Raw genomic sequence first — 19,047 nt, forward strand, 5'->3', positions numbered from 1 at the left:
TTTTGAAAAGAAATATATTTTCAAATTACAAATATTTTCAGTAAATCAATTTCGTTTTTGAATATCGAGGATTGTATTCCATGTATAAGTTATGTTTACTGAGATTATTTAAAGTGAAATGTAATTGCAGTTCTGGACACCATCAAAGCCTACCTGTAAGTTAAATTTAATAAAAAAAATAATTCGATTGGGATGCGGCCTAATATAATTCCAAATTCATAAAAATCCCACTGTTCGACACACAGGTCTCTTCTTAAAATTGCTGATAAAATACAGATCTTGTTTTCATCACATAATGATTTTATTGTAACATATGTGGTACTGGATAAAATACAATGAAATGTAAAGAAAATAATAACACAAAATAAACACGAAAACTCATTTACGGAAGTTTATTCAACGTAATTTCTGAACGACCCTCTACATAGCCATTGTATTTGTGTGTGTGTGTGTGTGTGTGTGTGTGTGTGTGTGTGTGTGTGTGTGTGTGTGTGTGTGTGTGTGTGTGTGTGTGTGTGTTGAGTAAATATTTATAAATATTGTACTTGATATTACATAAAACATTTTCTTTATTTACCTTAAAAGGTACAATTATTTCAGATCTTCAGTTTGAATATTTGTTTATCCTTTTCATACTTCAGTATGACATATTCCAGCTAATAAACTCATATGATGATAGTTATGCAATAACTTTATTATTTGCCAAGTTATTCTTTACAAGTTATTGATAAAGAACCTAAAAGTACAGTTTTGCATTTAGGACTTCTGTATTCAGGGCAAAAAATAATCAAATCCCAATGTTACCTAATTTAAATTTTGTTTGTCCTTTCGTATGTTGATTTTTTTATGATTCGACTCATCTCACAAGCATTATAAAACTTTAAAACAGATAAATACCCTAGATAATGTGAAAGCTGAAAATTAACAAGAAAAGTAATATTGATACTCTTGCACACTGTTTTGATACACCATCTTTTGAATCGGAATCCTTTGGTAGAGGATAAGTAGCCATCGTCTCTGTAGAATCGCCGCCATGTATTTCAGGGTGTTCATTGTCTGAGGAAGAATACTCGCTATCAGATTCAGACTCACCTGATTCGTAACTTGGAACTCCTGATTCTGAAGTAATATCATCACAAAGAGACTTATAATTCATTCCTGAATCACCTTTAAGACATATTTCGCCCATTTTTATTTGAAAATTCAGAAGAGTCCCGCAAAACATTCCAGACATTTTGCAATAATTAGTTTTTATCAGATGGTCGTATTTACCTCTTTCGTGAACATTGCTTGAGTTTGCCTTTTTATAAATGTCAAGAATCCCATCAGAACAATTACAAACAAAAGAATTCTGGTCTAGTGTTATGTCATTTTCATCATCTAAAATGATGTTAAAGGAATCACTCTGAAAACTCTGTACGAAGTTGTCCGTGAATATCAATTTTGGTGTATCATCATCGGAGTCGCTTTCGAGAAAAATATCCGTTAAAGCGGTAGAAGGCAAGTGCTGAAATTCGTTGTGAGTTATGTTTATCCAATGAGAGACGCGAAATTGAAACGGATTACCTTTAAGCATTTCTAACATATTACCTGCAAAAGTGACTCGTTTAGCATTAAAATAGAAGCTTCCTTCTTGTGCATTCCTTATAGTGTTGTTGGTGATTTTAGAATTATTGATTGATCCTAGAAATGCTCTACTCTCCACTGTATTAATCTAGAAAGAATATAAAAAATGTCTGAATTTCATAATATATTTTAAGAATACTCCTATAAATAGAATTAGAAATATAATTTTACTAATACCTTCCAAGCAGTACATTTAGCAGTTCCTAAAATGAAAGTAAAATTGAGGAACAGTTAAGTATCCTTTTTTATTTTTTTTTCATAATATTAAAGTAAAACCAATTTTAATTTGATAATCTCAATAACAAGGGATGTGCGTGACCTTGAACGCTTAGAACCGCACACAAATGTGCTTAGATTGTACATCGCTCAGCCCAAGCACAATGGTATGAATCATCCCCATGCAAAACACAGCTATTGTCTGCTAGTTCTATTCGACGGTGGCATGTTGTACGAACAAGTACTTACTTCATTTGTGTGAATAGTGTAGTGAATAGTTGTGTGAATGGTGTAGAAAGAGGGAGCTTTCTTTTGGAGTGTTCTGTTGTGGGTTAGAGTGTAAAGAGTTGAGTTGATTTTGAGTTTAAAGTCCCTTTCAACAGCGAGGCTATATGAGACGGGACCTACTGATTAACGTGGAATCCTAACCACATGAGATCCCGCTGGGAATGAACCCGGGTATGAAATAATGTCTTCATTGTCAACACTGTCTCATAGAGGTGAGAAAACTACAGCTGGTATGTTCCAGTCTGTGCATAGCTTTACATACAGCTATACAATTGATGTTGCTTTATTAATGAGTAGCAAATTAGATAAGAAGCTCTATATCTGTTTTCAAGGCCATAAGGCCATAAGGCAATTTTGGTCCAAATGTTTCAAAAAAACTTGAAGCAGCACGTCCACAAAACATTCATGTGGAGAAAGAAAAAGTGGAGAAATGACGAAAGAGCACATGAAAAGTTTTCTAACTACCGTCTTTGCTGAATATGTACATGACGATGCAAAGAGCCTATTACTGTGTGATTTGTGGTCAGGCTATAAAGATCGTAGTCTGTCAGATGAAAGTTTTCCGAACAAGGATGTTACGCTCAAGATACAGCCATCGAAGACAACAAAATATTGCCCACCTCTTGATGTCAGGGAATTTTGATGAAAAACATGGAATTTTTACTCGGGGGAAAATTTACGTTCTGCTGTATTCCTAGCCATTTAGCCGGTTTATTTATATACAAAATAGCTTTGGTCGCTGGGGGCTTCGCCCCCAGATTTCTCATTCGTTCCAGGTTTCGTTTATCTAGCTCTGCTGGTTTGGGCTGCGGATACTTTCTTCATATTCTTTTGTCATTTAGTGCTGCCCATGAATTGAGCTGGAGCGAAATCGGGACCATTTTGTAATTAACACACTTGTTTAGTTCGATGGCTGCTTGATTTCCAGAATTCGCTCGGGGCTGCGCCCCTGCATCCCGTTTTAGTAGTAACGTGATTAACATAAAGGCTGAACGATAGTTGAGTATTTCTGCCGGAAGAGTTCCGAATGTGTGTCGAATTCCACAAAATGTGTGGAATTTTGGTTAATGCGTGTATTTCTATGTGGAATCAAAAACTGTGTGGATTCCACATGCATTTGTACTCAGTGGCAGCAGTACTTTTTGCGACACACGATTAATTGGCCATGCTTTTTTACAGATATTTGACCTTTTGACCACCAATTTGAAGTAATGGCATTCCCCTCCCCCTAGATTTTACGCCCAATTCCGCTACTGCATGTACTACTGTTCTAAAAAAAAAAAAAAAAAAAAAAACCAGCTACAAACAAAATTTTCTGATTTCTTAAAAGCACATTTTAATAGTGCTCATTTACTTTAGTTCCGTTGTTTTGTTACACAATATTTCCCATCTATGTCGACCTGTTCCCCGGTTGCATAACCACCGCACGCCACTGCTGGCACGACAAGCTACTTTTTCGAACGACTGGCTGTCCAACCCAAATTTCTCATTGTGGCTTTCTGCTGTGAAGGACCACAGGAATGCTGCATTCTGTAAGATTTGCAGAAATACTTTTAGCCTCAGCAACATGGGGAAACGGGCTATTATTAGCCACATGGAAGGCAAAAAACACACTGCAGCTGTGAAGAACTCTGTATTAACTCGGCCGATAACAACTTTATGTCAGCAAAAGAATGCAGTGGAATGTAGTGGTCAGAATCCAGGTCCTTCTTGTCCCGCTGAAGAACTGGTTGTAAGTAAAGAGATGCTGGTGGCTTCCGAAGAATCTATTAAAAATAAACATGCTAATGTTATGAAGTCGTTTCTAGTATCTGAGTCAGTAACTAAAGCTGAAGTTCTGTGGTGTTTGCAGGCAGTAATGCAACACTTGTCATTCCGATCTGCTTCCCGACTGGCTAACAAATTTCAAGCTCATGTGCCCTGATTGCGAAATTTGTAGTAAGATGCAATTACAACGTACCAAGTTAGCTTATACTATCGTTCATGGTCTTGGACGACTTTTTAAAGGTGATCATCTCAAAGAAATAGAAGCTTGCAAACATTATGTTATTGGGTTTGATGAAAGCCTTACCAAAGTCTCGCAAAAGCAGCAAATGGACCTTACGATTCAGTTTTGGGACAATGAAAGAAACCAAGTGTCAGCAAGTTATTTAAATTCAGTGTTCCTCGGACATTCAACGTCAGCAGACATTCAAGTTAGTTTCAAGAATGGTATCTTAGGTTTGGACCTCAAGAAAATTGTTCAAGTTTCGATGGATGGCCCACATGTTAACTTCAAATTTTTAAGTGACCTGCAGAAAGATCTTGCAAGTTCACCTTCACCTTCTGTGTTTCCGAAAAAAGTTTTGCAGCATTAGATGGACAGAAAATTCAGACGTTGCTTGCCGGGCGATGGAAATATTACCGAACGTAAAGAAATACGTACAGTGGTCTGTTGATGAGAAGAAAGTACCACAGTGCAAAAGCTTTGAAACTGTAAGCCATTTGATAAATGATAACCTGCTTGGTGCAAAACTTGGCTTTTTCACAACATTAGCAAAAACTGTTGAACCTTTCTTTCGTGATTTGGAAGGCCGGCCATTGGTTAAGATTGATTTCAATAATAGCGAAAACTTAAAGCCAGCCAAGTTTGTAAACATTGGGTACACATCAAAGGATGCTATACGAAAAACCAATACCGTATCGGATAGACAGACTCTTGAATTTCGACAAGACTCGCGCAGGATGTCAGAAATTCATACTGAAAATAATGGACAGGTCACCTCTAAAATTCAACCTGACACGAGCAATTTCTTTCCTGGATCCAAGTGTAACTGTACCAAAATTTTGCTTAAAATATTTTTCGTATAAACGCAAATTCTGCGTTAGTGCATTATGTGACGTTCATCTGAATTTGTACACTTTGTGTGGTATATGTTTCTCATTGATCGTGCTGCCGCCTGGTGGTGCTAAAAGACAGGGTAGAAGAAGAGGAAAAGGAAAGAAATGAGAGGCAATAGTTAGTTTTTCGATGTGAGTGTGTGTGTGCAAGGAATGACTCGACAAAAATTTTAGAAGAGTCGAGTCTTGAACCCAATATATTTTAAAAATATATAAATATACTTTTTTAAGAAACTTCGATATTCGTAAAACCACGTAAATAATCAGTGAAAATAGTGTTGATGATGTAGATGTCTTGGTGATTTTTACGTAAGTCGTTGTCAAAGTAAATCAGCCCCAAGTAATATTTTATAACGACAGGGGTGCGTGATCGAGATTACGAGTGAAACAAAGGACTTGGCAAGCGGCACTTGAAGGTAATGGACTCAAGATTATTGACTAAAGCAAAAATGTCTGAATAACATGTTTTCTTCAACATTAGTTGCAACGTAATACTGTTAATACGTCAGCCTGGAAAGACTGTTGCATAAACACTTGAAATTGGAGGAAAGGGCAATTTCTACAAGAAGATTATTCCGGATATGTAGTGTGTCTACTAAAATGTGATTACAGTAACAGGCGCCACGACGAATTAGAACTGCTTTTGTGAACGATTTCAAAACGTTTTTACGAACTTACTACGTAATTGGGGCAATATATCCAAAATAATCAATGTGTTACAGGTATGTTTAACTAATGAATAAATGGCACTCTAACGTTTAGATTTGTTTGTTTTCTCTCTTTCGAAGTAAGATTATGGTTGTTATGTCACTTGTAAGTAATCCATGAAAGTGGGTGATGTTGTCATCTATGTTTCATAACACGCCTTAGGTCTTCGCCCAGGTGATTCCGTCCGAATCTGGACCGTTACGGTGAGGTGTATCACGCCTTCCTTGAACGATCGTCGTGGGGACGAACTTTCTGAACCCACAAATAAAATAGTGCAAAGCTATATTATTTGAGGGCGAAGAGTAGAGAGTTCTCCACAGTGGCCGGTTAAGGATGGTGTGTACCGGGCAGCGCTATGCTGTACCGTAATAGAATGGAGCCCGAACCCAGGACCATTAATAGAATGGCTTTGCCGAACATAGACAGACAAGAATCGAACCCAGGTACGTAATAGAATGGCTAAGCCCTTCACTGGGACAAAAATCACAATCGGGACGGTACACGGATCGAGACCGGATAACGTAATAGAATGGCGTTTCCCTCTCAGGGACGGATCAATTAATAATAATTCACGTTTTTATTAATTGATTCGTAACGGATGTAGCATCTGGGAAAAGCTCTAGGTGTTGTAATATTCGACAGGTTTCATTTCTCATGATATGCTATATGCGCTAACTTGAAGATATTATTGGTGTTTATTGTGTTTGTGTATTTGTAACTTGTAGTCATGGCAAAAAGTGAAAATATAAGCTTGCAAACTTTGCTTGAAGCTATTAATGATAGCAAACAGCAACTCAACGATGTTATTAATGAGACAAACAATGAAATCCACCAACAAGTAGAAAAATGTCATAACAAAACCAAACAACAGTTAGAAAAATGTTTTGACGGTATTACAATTGGAGTATCGACGTTACAGGAATCTTCTGTTAAATTTAAAAGGAGCTTAGAAAGAAGTGTAGACAAAATTATTCGTGCAGGTTCAGATAGTGTTAAACGATTTTCGATACAGTTAGATGATAAGTTTGAGTCACAAGAAAAAGAAAGTAATGAAGTAAATTGTGTTGTAGTTATTAGTACTTGTACAGGTAAAGAATATGCGAACACTCGTAGTCCAGTTATTGACGAAAGTTCTTGTTGTGATTGCTGTAGCAGACACACCTAGTCTGAAAATAGTTGAAAAGCGACAGGTAGGAAAAAAATGTGTATTGTGTGAAGGGTTGAATAACATTCATGAGCTGTGTGCATACCGTTTAGCGAAAAACAGCACTAATGTCGTCGTTTATTGTAATGAAATTCGAGGCAAAGAGACCTCAATGCGCGTTGGTAGCTTGTTATCGCAAACACTTGAAAGTGTCTTAGGTAGTGCACCGCTTAATGAATTAGAATGTATCCCCGTCCGCACTAGTTGCTTTTACTTTGTTAATGTAACGATTGTTAAACTAGGTCATGTCGAAAGTAATCTGCACTGTTGTGAGTTAGTTGTCAGTCAAGTACAAGTTAAGCAAGACAAGCAAATAACTTTCTTTGTACTCGTATGCACGATGTCTGTACATTCAAAGATCAAAGATAATAGTTTTGAGTTCAATAAGCTTCCCAATTGTAGTAACAACTTTGTATCGTGGAAAGAAAACAGTCTAGTTTGTCGTGAAATTTTCAGTAGCGTAAAGCATCTGTGTAGCAAACTTGTCAAAAAGCGCATTCATTTACTAGCTTGCAGTAAAGAGTAAGAAAAATAAACAAAAGTTGCATAAAGTCCGTAAGAAAGTGAAGAAATTATTCCGCTTATTGCATAACTTTCATAAATTCTCAAACAAGGTCCTGCGTTTCAATCTTAAAAGTAGATTTGAATACCATCGAAGGGTAATGATAGAGCATGGTACACGCAAAAATGATTCTGCTTATGTCTCTGAATTGTCTTCCGAAAGTTCTTGCACGAATAACAGTAATTTGAAATCTAGCGATCATAGTAGATCATTAAGTATTGAATCAGCTGTTGCATTAGGTGCAGACTGCAGATCATTTGTAAACGTTAAGAATTGTAAAGTTTTTCAGAAAACGTCCGTTAGGCTGTTGAATAAATCACATGTACTGGTGAGAACCAAAAATAAAAATAAATGCAAAACGAAATATAGGTAAAAAATACTTGTTAATAAAAAACCGTATGTTAAATGTGTCATCACAATGAAAAAACCCAAACATGCAGGTGCATCAAAAAACCGATCTAAAATGAAAAGTCAAATTAGTGATCGATTGAAATTTCGAAAAATGCTAGTAAAGCGTGTTAAAAGTTTTCGAAAGAAAGGAAGAAATTTTGAAGATTGTGGTATAGTTCAAAAGTTGGTGAATCAATCTTCTAACGTAAATTAGTGTTTTAATTGACAACTTGGTATGCGATCCAAGTATCGACGCAGTGTTGCCATAATGAATGAAAAGTTAAAAGATGCAAAATTTAATGCTAATAAAGTGAAAGTCAAGCAGTTCAGTGCATTAAAATGCAAAAGAAAGAGCAATATTTTATGCAATGTTGCCATCTGTAGTGTTGAAAAACAAAGTGCATATATAAATATGGTGTGTTTTAAAAGTAAAGTCGTGATTAGAAACCACTTGATCATTTGCGATTTCACGTACATGATGTTTTGGCAAATGAAATCGTACAAAATTACTCCTGAGTTAGAGAAACCGAAAGTAGGCGTAGGTTAAATAGATTATTACCTTCCGCCGGATTGATTATTTGAAATATGTGATATCTGCAATGATTTTGGAACTGTCGAAATTTAAGAAAAATATTTTTAAAGGTCCACTGTTTTGTAAAAATAAAATTTCAGATAAAGTCTTTGAACTTGTAGATCCTTTAACTGGAGAATCTTGTGGCGTACATTCTATTGATCGTATGAGAGTGTGGAGACCCACTCAGAAAACTAGGAACATCTGGTTAGAATTAGCTAAGAAACATATACATGAAAAAGAATTTGATTCTGTAAAAGAAAATAGTGAAAAAATTGATTCTTGTGAACCGGAAACTTTAGTAAATGTGAATTCGTTAAATGTAACGAAAGTTAGTTTGTCTGTTTTCAACAAGAGCGAAAATAATAAGTTCAATGTTCAGTTGATGTTGAAAGAGCTATTAAAATGTGACACGTATTTGCAATATTTAAATGATAAGCTAGATTGTCGGTATCGCACTCTTATGTTAGCTTTAAATCATTTGCTGAATCCTAAGCTAAACAGACGTGACGTGAAAAAAAAAAAAGGTCACGGACATGGTTGTTTTCTAAATGCTAATATGTATGAAATGTTGTTTATTAGTATCCATATGTAAAGGAAATATGAGTTAAAAACTCGTTTACATAAATTATCGTATTGTCTTGTTGATGCTTTGCGATAAGTTATCAAGACTAACTGTAAGATCTTAAACCACCAATTGTACGAGGTGAGTTGTTTAGCATTCATGTACTATTACAAATGTAAACGATGATAAGCTCTAATTTTACTAGAGCGAGAGTAAGTTTTTGTGTGTCAGTGGAATACTGTAACACGAGTATTGAATTATGAATGGCAACTCCCCCCCCTCATTTATTTTTAACTTTTGGGTTCATTTTTCTATGCTGTTTTATATTCCTACCTCACTAGAAGGTCTTGTTGCCATTCCAAAGGGGTGGGATGAAATTATGAATGTATAATGGGGAAGGGAGACTTAAAAATTTAAGTGGATAGGCGCTTATTAGCGTAAAAGTGTGGCAGACTTATTTCTATCCGGCCTCACTCTTATTGTAACAGTACTAAAGAGTGGTAATAAATTTATTTCGTGTAGTTATTATATTTAAATGATGTGTAATTCTTGTATTTGTGAATAAAAATTTTGTTTCCGTAACTTCTTTGTTAGAATAGCGTGAGAAGTACAAATATGCTTTGTCATTTATACATTTTAAGTATAATATGTGTAGAATAAGTTTGTTCATTTCCTTTTGTGGAATATTGAGATTTATTATTCAAGTAATATTTGTTTTACTTATTTGTTGAAAAGTTGAGTAATTCGTAATGATTATTTGTTTATGTTCTATAGTTTTTTTTGTGCATAATATCGTAAAGTAAGTAATGTGACTATTTTACTTCTAAATAATGCCATGATTTCGTATAATGTTTGTGTTATTTTTAACAATAAGAGCGCATATAGCAATATTGTAATTCAAATATTAAAGGTATATCATGAGAATTATTTGTATATCAATTGTGAGTCATGCACATATAAATGTTTAACTTAGTGACAGTGCCGAATGTAAAAAAAAAAAAAAAAAAAAAAAAAAATTACAGACTTTACAAACTTTACATATAAAAGTCCCATAAACTTTTATGTATGTGTATAAATGCCCCACGGGTTTGTCGTTTTTCTACGTTAAATGGAACTTTTTCATCTGATGAAGTGTAACTCGACGAAAGTTCTTATAAAATTCGAAGTGAACTAGTGTTCATCTTAACTTTGAAACAGTGATGATTATTGAAGTGAAACTACAGTCAGGGTTCTTGAACGTTTACCATTATTGAATGGTGCACGTACATTCCTTTCGGCCGCCAATGTAACTGTACCAAAATTTTGCTTAAAATATTTTTCGTATAAACGCAAATTCTGCGTTAGTGCATTATGTGACGTTCATCTGAATTTGTACACTTTGTGTGGTATATGTTTCTCATTGATCATGCTGCCGCCTGGTGGTGCTAAAAGACAGGGTAGAAGAAGAGGAAAAGGAAAGAAATGAGAGGCAATAGTTAGTTTTTCGATGTGAGTGTGTGTGTGCAAGGAATGACTCGACAAAAATTTTAGAACAGAGTCGAGTCTTGAACCCAATATATTTTAAAAATATATAAATATTAATATACTTTTTTAAAAAACTTCGATATTCGTAAAACCACGTAAATAATCAGTGAAAATAGTGTTGATGATGTAGATGTCTTGGTGATTTTTACGTAAGTCGTTGTCAAAGTAAATCAGCCCCAAGTAATATTTTATAACGACAGGGGTGCGTGATCGAGATTACGAGTGAAACAAAGGACTTGGCAAGCGGCACTTGAAGGTAATGGACTCAAGATTATTGACTAAAGCAAAAATGTCTGAATAACATGTTTTCTTCAACATTAGTTGCAACGTAATACTGTTAATACGTCAGCCTGGAAAGACTGTTGCATAAACACTTGAAATTGGAGGAAAGGGCAATTTCTACAAGAAGATTATTCCGGATATGTAGTGTGTCTGCTAAAATGTGATTACAGTAACAGGCGCCACGACGAATTAGAACTGCTTTTGTGAACGATTTCAAAACGTTTTTACGAACTTACTACGTAATTGGGGCAATATATCCAAAATAATCAATGTGTTACAGGTATGTTTAACTAATGAATAAATGGCACTCTAACGTTTAGATTTGTTTGTTTTCTCTCTTTCGAAGTAAGATTATGGTTGTTATGTCACTTGTAAGTAATCCATGAAAGTGGGTGATGTTGTCATCTATGTTTCATAACACGCCTTAGGTCTTCGCCCAGGTGATTCCGTCCGAATCTGGACCGTTACGGTGAGGTGTATCACGCCTTCCTTGAACGATCGTCGTGGGGACGAACTTTCTGAACCCACAAATAAAATAGTGCAAAGCTATATTATTTGAGGGCGAAGAGTAGAGAGTTCTCCACAGTGGCCGGTTAAGGATGGTGTGTACCGGGCAGCGCTATGCTGTACCGTAATACAAGTGTGTTTGTTATGGATGACACTGTAGCTGTAAAAGAGATTGTCCAATTGCCTAGAAATTGTAGTATCCAAAAATTGGATTTCAGGAACATTAGCTGATGAAATCCAAGGTGAATTCAAAGTTTTTGCTAAAAATCCTATTTTATTGGAAGCAATGAGGAATTATGACAGGAAAAGTAAGAGGTTAGATGACCATTAGATGGAGATGCTGCATTTAGGCGCATGCTCAATACATATGACTGATTTTGTGAAATTTCTCCTTTTATCTCATGGAAATGCTAGTGTGGAGAGGGGATTTTCAATCAACAAAGAATGTTTAATTGAAAATCAAAGGGAGTTGAGTCTAATTGCACTCAGGCAGGTAAATGATAAAATTTCAGCTGTGGGTGGTATTGATAAGTTTCCAATTACAAAGAGGGTTGTCCATGCTGCCCGCAATACTCATGGAGTATATGTTGAGTCTTTGAGGAAGCAAGAAGAGGAAGAGAAGAAACAGAAAAAGAGAAATGCCATTAAGGATAAAGTTATTGAACTCGAGGCGAAGAAAATGAAGTTGTTGAATGATGTCAAGGAGAAACTGTCTGCAATTGATGATGAGATTATTGGTTTGAGGTCTTAAAACATTTAAGTTGATGTGGTCTTAACTTCAGTTTGATTTTAGTGAACTGCAAATATGTGATTTGAGGTTTTAAAACATTTCAGTAAAGTAGTGTTCGTTCCAGTAATTTGTATTTTAGTAGTGGACTGTAAGTGTGTGTACTTTTGTGACTAGTATTAAGCTTAAGGTTGGAAAGCGATAGGGATAGACATTCCTCTTCTCGTTCTGTGCAGCAGTTGGTTACAGTGGAGTGGAAACACACAGGAGAATTGAAAATTAGGCAAGTAAGTGATTAAAATTAGACTATTTATCTTTGCTAGTGTTCTTTGTGATTCTTTTTTTAATAATGATCCTCTAGTCCACATTGCATTTCACTTGTAGCTTCTGTTTAAGCTTTGAAAAACAATGATATACCAATTTTAGATCTCTCTAGAAATTTTCTGGAAAACCGGGAAAATTTCTGGAAAAGTCAGGGAAAAGTAAGGGGATTTTGAAATTCCAAATGAGTGGCCACCCTGAGTACCTCTTTAGGTAATACAAGCTCTATGTGAGAAGGATCGTTGATTTTCTAAGACTACAATGTGAGAAAACACAAATAAAGTTAGACGATCGTCATTTTATCTTCAGACCACTCTGTGGTATAAAATCAGCTTTCTGCACCGAAATACAAGCCTATGTTACAATATGCTTGGCAAAGGCAGGTTGTGATCTTGACATACCAATTTCATAGTTTGAAAATGTAATTAGTTCGGTGTTTGATATTGGACTGCTTGAAAGTAGAAGTGCTATTGAATATGAAAAAGGGACTTAAGTCAGATGTCCACTTTGCTTTGTCCACTTTGTCCTGTTCCACTTTGCTTTGAAAAACTTCACTGAAACTCACACCTACACTTTGAGGACTGAATAGCGAGGCAACATTATCAGGTCAGTGGAAACGTTTGTTGTTCAGGTAGCGTAATTATTTTAAGCAAAAGGAAATGTAGCAATCCGTCCAAACATTACAATATGTGTGTTTTTGGTCCTATTATATCAATATTTTGTTTCTTTGCCTTACCATAGTTCTACTCTTAGACCTTGCATAAGTTATCAATCAAATGTCCCTCGTGGTAAGACGAGCAGTTTTGCATGCGAATGGCTCATACCACTGTTTCTACATGAGCGATTTATATTCTAAGCACATTTGTGTGCAATTCTGAGCGTTCAAGGTCACTCACATTCCTTGCAAGTTACTTATTAAGCGATATCATATTATGTCGAGTAAGTTAAAAGACCTTTACCACCTTATATTTTTTTTTTAAAAAAAGTAATTGACTTGATCCTAAGACTAGCAGAAATTTAATATTTTGAGGAGTCGCCATTGTATCATTGTTTCCTTTTCTTCTTCTTCTTCTTCTTTTTTTTCAAATTCTACATCTATTTTATGTACGTTGTATGACTTCTTTCACACTTGAAATTTTCAAGTTGAATTCAATTGGAGACAGCTAATTATATAACCATATAAAATAGTTTTTTCAGTAAGCCTCACAGTTTTCTATCATGATTATGAAGTCAGATCACTTGAAATCAGTCCTTTTTATTCTGTAGAATAAAATACATTTTACTCGGCTATAATGCTTTATTTGATCTTAGTCGCAATGCTTTATTTGATCTTAGTCGCAAACAAGTGGAAACCAAAGTTACACCTCTAAGATATTTACAATTTTATAGGCTCTTTCTCCGTGATTTGAAGTCGGCGCGGCAACACTTTGTTAGATATAGGCTATGTTAGATATGTCTTAATCCAAACCTACGGTTATGCAAAATGAACATCATGCTCAATTTACAACAAAACAACTAAAAGTGCTTTATAAAAACAATAGCATTGTGAAGTCAGACAAACCAGAGTAGGAAAATTGTTACGTTATCATATAGTGTGAGAAGAACATAAAAGCTGGAAGACAAAATAACAAAATTAAAAGAATAAATAGTTCTAATGTTTGTTTGTGCTTACATATTCTTGCCCTTTTTAAAGTTATAGAATTAAGTTTATTTAATGTTTTTAATGACATGAGGAATACATTGGAAATGTTTCCAGACAATCACTTTAACTTATACATAAAGTTATACCTTAATTAGGAATCTTATTTCCACGAGTAACTTCTAGTAATAAGAGTGTCATTTTGATACTAGTATTACAATGGTGGGCGAAAATTCTCAAATAAATTATTAAGATTACTCTCATTGTAATACAAGGTTCCTTCAATAAATAGCTGGAAAAGTTAGACTATATAGAAAGTCCAATGGTGACCCGTGACTAAAGTCAGCATGACTCGCGCGGTTTTATTAAAGCGCAATTATCAGGTAAGTGATTATTTACCTGAAGACTTCCAAAAATGTATTGCTTTGATTGGCTGTATAACTAAGCTTATTTCAAAGTATTGGATTATTGGAAAACTGATGTAAAATTTCGAGTAGCTTCATATTAACACAACTCATAAAACATGCTGTCTGAATGTCTTCTGTGTTAACTGTATAAGTTTACGTTAAGTAGTTTCTCGCTATATACATCATAATTATATGATTTCGTTTTATTTTCAGCCCTCAGAAGATAAGATGTTAAAATACAGTTTCCTACGAACTCTACTTCAAGCAGTTATAGCTTGGTTGCAGAGACGCACAAACAGCGTGAAGCATTAATGAAATATAAATCCACTGTGAATAAATACACATGCAACTTTACTTCCAAAAGTTAATAAGTGGGTTTCTTTTAGGTATTTCCATTAAACTTCAAGCAAGTCTGCCGAAAAAAATACAACATCCTGTAATACATAAGGGATATTGATGTGCTTCCACTATTAGGTTCTATGGTGGTATTGGAGTAGGTGATTAACTTTGTAACTGTTTGGGCCAACAGATGGAAGCACCAGAGAGTGAAATTGGTGCCATGTGTGTCGATTCTGTGTTGTGAATGAACAGAGGCAGAAGGTCAATAGGTGAGTTAATGTGATTCAAACAGTAAACACAAGCAAGTTAGGATGTCACGACGATACAATCGTGCACCATTAAGTCAAATGAATGAGTTCGAACGAGGTCGTATTGTAGGCCTTCGGGAGACTGTCAGTTCAGGGTCTGTTGACTGGAGAGCATCTGTTCGTGAAAAATACAGTGGTCCAATACCAGGCATTGTGGTGTCGGGTGCAATCAACTACAACTCCTGTTCGCCTTTCGTGTTTGTGCATGGGACATCGACAAGCACCTCTTATATGCAAAATATGCTGGAATCTGTTGTACTCCTTTTCTTGAGACAAGAGGGTCATGTACTGTTTCAGCAAGATAATGCCCGGCCAGATACTGCCCTTGCAATAGAACGTGCTCTACAAGATGTGTCATGACTTTCCTGGCCAGCATGCTTCCCTGGATTGTTTCCTATCGAACATGTATAGGGCATTATAGGTCGACAACTGACAACTACTCCACGATCACCTATAGTTGTTGCTGATTTGCACAACCAGATCTAACAAGTATGGCAGAATGTGCCGCAAGACCGTATCCGTTATCTTTATGATCGAATACATGCAAGTCTCCATACCTGCATTGCTGTCCATGGAGGCTGTACACGGTACAAATATGGGGGTTACAGTGTAATGGTATTCCTGTCTTTCCCAAACCACTATACACATGAAGCGCATGTTATAATCATTTCTTACCCTTATTATGTATGTCTGTCTATGGAATAAACGTGGTTCAGATTGGAAAGCAATGTCATAGTTTGTAATGTTATTTTCCAGTAGTGTAATATTGGTTCTAGTTGACAGAGCAGTTAATAAGTTTTTTTTTTCTTTTTTCAGTTACTTAAGTTCAACTTCAGGCAAGTTATGGCAGGTTGAATTTGCTGTTCAAACTCTTCCATTAATTTAATTACAATCCATTTAAATTCCAATGTTATGAGCAACGTACATCTATCACAAACTTAATAATAAACTATGCATCTCAATGTAATCCGAAAACCAGTTTCAAATTAGACACATTCAAATTAGACACATGATATAATTACTCCACTAATACTTCTCAATCAATTAAGCCAACTGTTTAAGAACTTTTGGATAGCGTTGAACGATAAAAGGATGATATTCAGTAATTTGTCTTTTTAAGAGAGTTTATTATTTAAACTTAGAACATGTTTGTACTGGTTAATGAAACACAATGGACCTTATGCAGAGTCGTTTTTAGCGTTGTATTAAGAGATTGACTAAACAAAAATTTAACTTCCGTATTTAGTAACATGTAAGTGAAGTTAAAAACGATTCATATCGAAAATGGTCAATGACGAATTTTCTGTAGGATTGTCCAAAAATAATAGGAGAAATCACTATAAGAGAGAATAGGACTCACTTAACTTGATTTCTCCTAAAGTGTTTTGGACAACCACGCGAAAAAGTCGAGGCTAACCTTTTTCGATATAAAGCGTTGATAACTTCCCTTACGTGTTATTACATACTGAAGTTACTATCATGTTTTATAGTCAAGCTCTTAATACAAGAATAAAAATGACTCTGCATAAGACTGAATATAACTAGAGTGTCTAAATTTATGGATAATAGCTAAAATAGCAACTTCACTACCAACATTGATTTTGTTGCGTAGAAACGGAGGGGTTTTTGCAGTAATAATTACGACGGCTACAAACCTGAGCAGTGAATCATTGGGCTGAATGAACTAAAAGAAGAAAATGCTTATCATTTAGATGTTTGAAGCAAATGCTGCAAAGTTTATGAATAACAATTGAAGCAAATGACTTCGCTAAACCGGAAGTGAAGCAGCTATTTTTACTTGAAAGCATGTGCTCCAACCGTGATGTGAATAAAGCAAAGCAAGTGCTCCAAACAGAAAATAAAGGCATCCCAAATTTAAAGGTTCGGTGTGAGTAACATCACATACAGAAACTATGGCACAGTCGTCGTCGCGAATTCAATACAAGAGCACATTATTATTATTATATCTGCATTTCTTACTATGATAAATTCATTCTTGTCTTCCCACTATAAAATACTACGTTCTAATTTTCATTTCCAATTTCAACTCTGCAAGTGAGATAATAAATGTGCATTAATGAATTAATGTACTTTATCAGAAACCGAAGGATGGATGTCTCCGATAAGTTATTATTTCTTAATTCCGTAAATTGTAAAAGCTTCTATTACTAATATAAAAATACTTACCGTTGAATTTTCCAATGCAAAATCTACTTGGAAGTCGTCTGGTAATGTTATTGCCTCAGCAGCGATCTTACCAATCGTGGCATTCATTATACTAATATTCTTCAGGTTCTTAGTTCGGTAGAATACATGTTTAGGGATTTCATCCATCTGCACATTTCGAATTTGAATATTCTCCACAATATTATCCTTGAACGTCCTGCTTTGCAAGTAAAGATTGCAATTTTCAATAGTTATCATCTCGAGATCATCAAATACCCCTTCGGAAATATTTACAAGCTTCACTCCTGAAATAACGATTTTTTTCAGGTTGTTTGCATTACGGAAGCTCAGTGGTTTCAACTCCAGGCTTTCACAATTCATTATTTCAAGATTCTCTAGGTTGTTTAGTGTTTCCCTGTCATCAAATGAAATAGTGGGCACCTGTGCATGAAGAAAAAAATCATTACTCAAAATATTACTGCTACAGGATATGTTGACATGATATACAGATTATATATATAGAATAATTTTATTTTTTATAAATTTAAAATATTTTAATCAGCACAAGAGATATTTTGAAAATTATACCATGAACTAGTACCTACTGAATGAAATACCAACCAGTAGAAAGGAAATAGTATGACATTTTGAGATATTTCTCACCCCTAGTCTGAAAGGTATTTTCCGCCCCTCATTCTACGTACACGATTTTAACACTATAAAGTAACAAAATAAGCTTATTTTATGCATACCTTTGTTTCAACATTTTTGGATACATTTTAATGAATTTTGGTATGATGACGGGGTATTCTGCGGCCCACATGCACGTAAGCGCCACGTGTGAGCATAACAGCGTTACGCGCCTATCTCACCTCAGTTGTCTACTTACTGCAGTTACGTTAAAATTCACTTTTCAACCAGCAATGATTGAAACCAGTAGAGTCGTTAAAGGGAGTATTACTTGGAGGGCGTTTACTCTGACTTTAGTCATATTATTATTCAACTTTTTTTTCGTGCTATAGTCCAAGTTCCTGGTCTAGTAGACCTAGTGATAAATGCAGCCCTGGGTAGCTGGGTTCTTTGCCGATACAATCAATTTTGCTAGTCTTGTATTTATTTATAAAAATCGTGTAGATAAAACTTCCTTCAGACAACACATACCTAATTGTAAACTTTAAATAATAATAATAATAATAATAATAATAATAATAATAATAATAACGATTGTGGGTTTAGTAATGATATTGATTTATGAATATAAACAAAGTTGTTAGACTGTATGTCAGAGAAATCACGTAACAAGAAGTCACTAAGAATTGATAAATTATCCTATCTGGATTTGTTCTTTGAAGAAATAACAGTAGCATATGGTAATGTTCTTAATCGCATTTCTATGTGAAATATGATTCACTATTCATTGCAACTAACTTGATATACGATTACTTGCGATCAAGGGTGCCCATGTTCTGGTTTCCAAGGGGGGGGGGGCAAGTGTAAGCGACGTTTCAAATATAGGTTCAAATTTTGCTGTAATTAATGTACAAATTCTGTTGGGTTTTCGATATTCTGAAGTACAATTCCCTCTAGGGGGCGAGCGCCCCACCTTGCCCCCCTGATGGGCACCATGCTTGCGATAAATGGGAATAAAAACGAAAAAAAGTAGAATTTTTGTTAATTATTGCTAACAATAACTAGAGAGCGCATTTCCAGTATTATTAAACTTAAAGAACGTTACATTTACGAAAAATTTCTGCAAATTATTTGATGCAGAAACTGTTTCACTTCATAAAGATGTAGACATCAACAAATATGAACTG

General features: G+C 35.1%; 1 protein-coding gene across 1 annotated transcript in view; it reads right to left on the minus strand.

Annotated features, from left to right (window-relative positions):
* Window positions 1–503: 503 nt before the first annotated feature.
* The window catches only part of LOC145691870 (uncharacterized), a 31,376-nt gene continuing 12,832 nt past the window's right edge, over window positions 504–19,047 (minus strand). The window contains exons 2-3 of the mRNA XM_081767179.1: window positions 17,252–17,671; window positions 504–1,714 (exon numbers count right to left, since the gene is read on the minus strand). Coding sequence (XP_081623305.1) covers window positions 899–1,714; window positions 17,252–17,671 — 1,236 coding nt within the window. The 3' untranslated portion in view covers window positions 504–898. The remainder of the gene's footprint in view (window positions 1,715–17,251; window positions 17,672–19,047) is intronic.

Source organism: Thermobia domestica, chromosome 8, assembly GCF_964235325.1.
Source record: "Thermobia domestica chromosome 8, izTheDome1.hap1.1, whole genome shotgun sequence".
In the NCBI taxonomy this organism is placed as follows: Eukaryota; Metazoa; Arthropoda; class Insecta; order Zygentoma; family Lepismatidae; genus Thermobia; species Thermobia domestica.